This window comes from Notothenia coriiceps, unplaced genomic scaffold, assembly GCF_000735185.1.
Source record: "Notothenia coriiceps isolate Sejong01 unplaced genomic scaffold, NC01 NC01_scaffold00009729, whole genome shotgun sequence".
NCBI lineage: Eukaryota > Metazoa > Chordata > Actinopteri > Perciformes > Nototheniidae > Notothenia > Notothenia coriiceps.
This window is the reverse complement of record NW_011342430.1, coordinates 1026-5036: the sequence shown is the minus strand read 5'-3', so window position 1 is coordinate 5036 and position 4011 is coordinate 1026. Positions and strand designations below refer to the sequence as shown.

At 39.4% G+C, this 4011-nt stretch overlaps 1 protein-coding gene across 1 annotated transcript; it reads left to right on the top strand.

The window, feature by feature from the left end:
* The first annotated feature begins 2235 nt into the window (after positions 1-2235).
* On the top strand, positions 2236-3789 carry LOC104945567 (regulator of microtubule dynamics protein 3-like). Its single transcript, XM_010771263.1, has 2 exons — positions 2236-2635; positions 3485-3789. Exons 1-2 carry the CDS (start codon positions 2459-2461, stop codon positions 3644-3646), a joined length of 339 nt encoding a protein of 112 aa, XP_010769565.1. The 5' UTR covers positions 2236-2458; the 3' UTR covers positions 3647-3789.
* The last annotated feature ends 222 nt before the right edge of the window (positions 3790-4011 follow it).

The window sequence follows — 4011 nt, the reverse complement described above, 5'->3', positions numbered from 1 at the left end:
CCTTGACGGGGGGTGCTAGTGGAGCACGTGCGTGAACTGCGAGCGCCGGAGCCTCGCAGCGGCGAAACTGAGGCTCCGTTGTGAACTGTGGTCAAATGAAGAGCCGTTTAGGAGCCGAAAGAAAGAGACTCTTCTAATGGCGCTTTTCCACTGCAGGGCCTCGCTCGGCTTAGTACGGTATGGCTAGGCTAAATTAGGCCAGGCTCACTTTATGCTGCGTTTCCATTACAGTTTAGGAGCTGCGGTAGTAACTATAGTAATGCAGTGTAGGCGGAGCCGTGACATCATCTTCAATGCGAAACACAAAAACAACATCAGCCGTTAGCTGTTAGCCCTCAGAGCTCACAGCTCCTCATATCTGTTCAGAAACTAGACAAAAGTTAAACAAGAACAAACCACAGACTGTCTGTCATGGCGAATACAGTCACTGGTTTATTTATGTCTGTAGGCCGTTGTTGTGAGTGTGGACGGTCGGAGCATACACGTTAGCTTAGCCAATCTCCATTCAGAAAACACACATTTTAAAAGGTTTTTCGCCTGCCGTCTGTCTGCAGACTTGTCAAAGCATTAATTCATGGTTTTTACTAACCGGTATCAGTATGTTCTCCATTCTCCATTCTCCATTCCCTACTGAGCTACTGGCTGTGTATGAAGTGCAATCATTGGTCAAACAGTTCTCACTTTATGTCTTAATGCCTAAACTAGCGCTGAAAAATGTCATCCTAATCGCAATATGGCCTTCCACAATATTTGTCAATATTTTTGAAAGATTATTTTCGATAAAAAAAATGTCTTCACTTTTCAACATTAACTAGATTTTCTGAAAGATTAACATACTTTTGTCAAATAAATGTACTGGAAAAATCACCCCATACTAAAAGAATTACTTACTTTTACTTTTTTTACTTTTAAAATGATCTAAAGAAAATGTTTTAAATTGAACATTGTGCAGTGAATCTATTACTATACAGTATTGTTGTTATTTAAATGTATTTTTAACTGATTAACAATAATAGCAATGCAAATGTTATCATTGCATCAAATCAAATTGGTATTCAAATATCTGTTGAGTTAACTGTCTGATTTGAGGGACGGTGCAAAGTCATTGTTAATAAAACAATACTGAATAAATACATCTTATTTAAACTAGTCACTCATAAGGGTAGCATTTTCTTCACTGGTTGCAAAAAGATTTTCGATTGTATAAAAGTCTATGAGCAAATTTGCCCACTTATAACTAGATTATTTTACCTGAGTAAACATTTCCCTTCTCAGTTTATGGTCCCAATCCTACATTTTGAGTCCACTCCATTGCTGCATGATGTTAAAATACTTAATGATGGTCCTATTTAAGGTATATTGAAGATAAATCCCGGTTCACTTTAGGATGAGCATACGTTGTGACTTGAACGCAACATGTTAACCTACTCGTTGACCTGTGTCAACGAGTAGTGCAGAATTCCTTCATCTCTGCGCACCATTTCGGATGAATTTCCTATGTTGAATTTGGTGTGATATGCTTGAAAGTCCCTGTGTTGACTGAAGAACATTTTTACAGCTTAAATGCCCTGCTGATACTCCTGTAATCATGGCACTCAGGGTTGAAAGTGTGTGTTGTGGGGTGGAGTCGGGGAGCAGCCTCTGGCACGAGGCACCTGTTGGGTCCGCTGTGTTTCTGTCTGTGGCCCGCTCCGACACATCCCTCCAGTACCATGGCTCACAGCCCAACATATTCTCTTTAACCACCAATGACGCACATGCAGCTGCTGCCAACACTTAATAGAGGCTTTTCATATTTTCACCCTTGTTTATGTCTTTCATTTTTACCTGTTCCATTAATATAGCAGTTTACTGCTGCTTTTTAAGTGTTAGCTCAGGGTGTTTGTACATGCTTACAGTGTTTGAAAGGGCACCATTAAACATCTAATGCCTGTGTTGCGTGCCTCACTCCGACAAACAAGCCTCCCTGTGTTCCCTGAAAAGCCTTTGGTTATCAACCTTAAGACGTCAATAGTTTCTTAACAGTTAGTATTATAAACAATTAAGGGACCCACTTATGTAAACAGACAATGTTGCTATTTGTCAGGCACAAACAGCCTGTGAAGATTGATTAAAATCAGCACCTGTCAGAAATCGGCTTGTAAAAACGCTTGTTGAGACAGGGTTTTGATTGATCTGGAAAAAACTCCTTAGCTGAGGGGTTTTTATTCCACCTCACAAGTTGAAGATGGAACTCAGGCCATTATCTTCTGACTAAAGGGTGCTGGCATCATTGACGCTTTTTTATTCATGCTACCTGAAGATGCTCTCATGTTGCTGATAGCAGGATGGAGACAGCCTGGCTCAGTGTTACGTGTTATTGAGTTAATTTAACTGCAAATGCTTACTGCAAACTGAAGGTACACCTTTCCATTTCCTGAAACGTGGTCATCTGTGTTTGTTTTATGCTTTCAGGTATATGACCGCACTGACAGACTCTGATGATGAAGAAGAGCCCAGTGATGCAGAACAGAGCGATGAAGAAAAACCCGTAGACACGCTCTGTGTTCTTCTGGAGAGGATCGAGCTTTTGCACCAGGGTACAGACTCTGAAAAAAGAGAAAGTCTACAACTCCTTCTGGAGAACAGAGATGAGGTTTGTTAAAGTTGATGCTGAGTCCTGCATACATTTCATATATAGATGTATTTGTAGCTAAATAGAGTGGTGCAGTGAGGACGTTTTTTTTTGTAGATCAAACCTGAAGTTTGCATTGCAAGGGTTCCTTTTGCTTTTTCAATTGGATATTGGTTTTTAAAATAGGATCTGTGACAAACAAAGGTTTTATAATAATTTTGTTTAGCAGAATAGTCTCCACATATTAATGTCACTTTATGATTTTGAAGTTTAAATGTAGTCGCCAGAATTAAAGCTACCTGCTATAAACAAACTACATCATGTACGCCTGACTGATCACCTCCATTGCTAAGAGAAAGTCAGTTAACATGATGACGTTTACTAGTCTCATTTAGACACTTGTAGCAACCACTGTATTTCATATACATACAAGCTTTGGAAACTCACAAGTCGGGTATTTACCGGAGTTTCCTATGTCGTACAACAACATTGGACCATTTCCTAGCTCTTATGAATCCCAGAACTCATTCATTCAAGATCATTTTGACTTTGAGGCAAGGGATCTGGAAGACTTTAAGTATTGATGATGAATATCCGCGTTTTAGGACCCATTCGTACTCCACTATATATGTACTGATAGTCACATTTCTTAATGATTCTTGATTTTTTTTTTTTAAAGAAAACAAAACCGTAAACTTCTGTTTACCAAATAACAGTTTTTTATTTTGAGTCCTAACATAAATCACATTGAACAACTATTCACTTCAAGACCAGGAGCCAGGAAGTTGTTAAATGCTAACTCATATCTGGGCTTTAGGACTCATTCCTGCACCACAACAGTGTGTATAACACTTTGATGTTCTTCTGCAGTTTGGACAGAACTCATTATTTCTCTGGCGGCTGATCCGAGCGTACTGTGATGTCCATGATGTCAGCTCCACTCTGGAGGAGAAGAAGACCCATGCAGAAGCTGGTAATCTACTGAACCATGTGATGCACCTCATTCACCAAGCATACCACTCTAGATTGTAGTTACTATAACATCATAACCAAAGCTGGTGTATACTGTATTTCATCTGGTTAATGCAAATATAATGCAAATCTATATTCCTCCAGTCAGACATTTGCAGTAATTAGAGAAACATCTTTGGTTGTAAATCCATCCCAGTGGGCTCCATGCAGCAACATTCTCTTATTTGTACTTATATAAAGTCAAATACAGCTGCACCAAACATTCTTCATCCAAATCTCTTCTTACCCAGGTGTGCTGAATGATGACTCTCACATGATCATACATTGAAGTTGTGTGTGGCTAGTTGTTTATTATTGCCATAGGTAATGCCCCCCTAAACAATTACAATTAATAGGGACAGGTGTTGTGGTGCATGCAAATATTC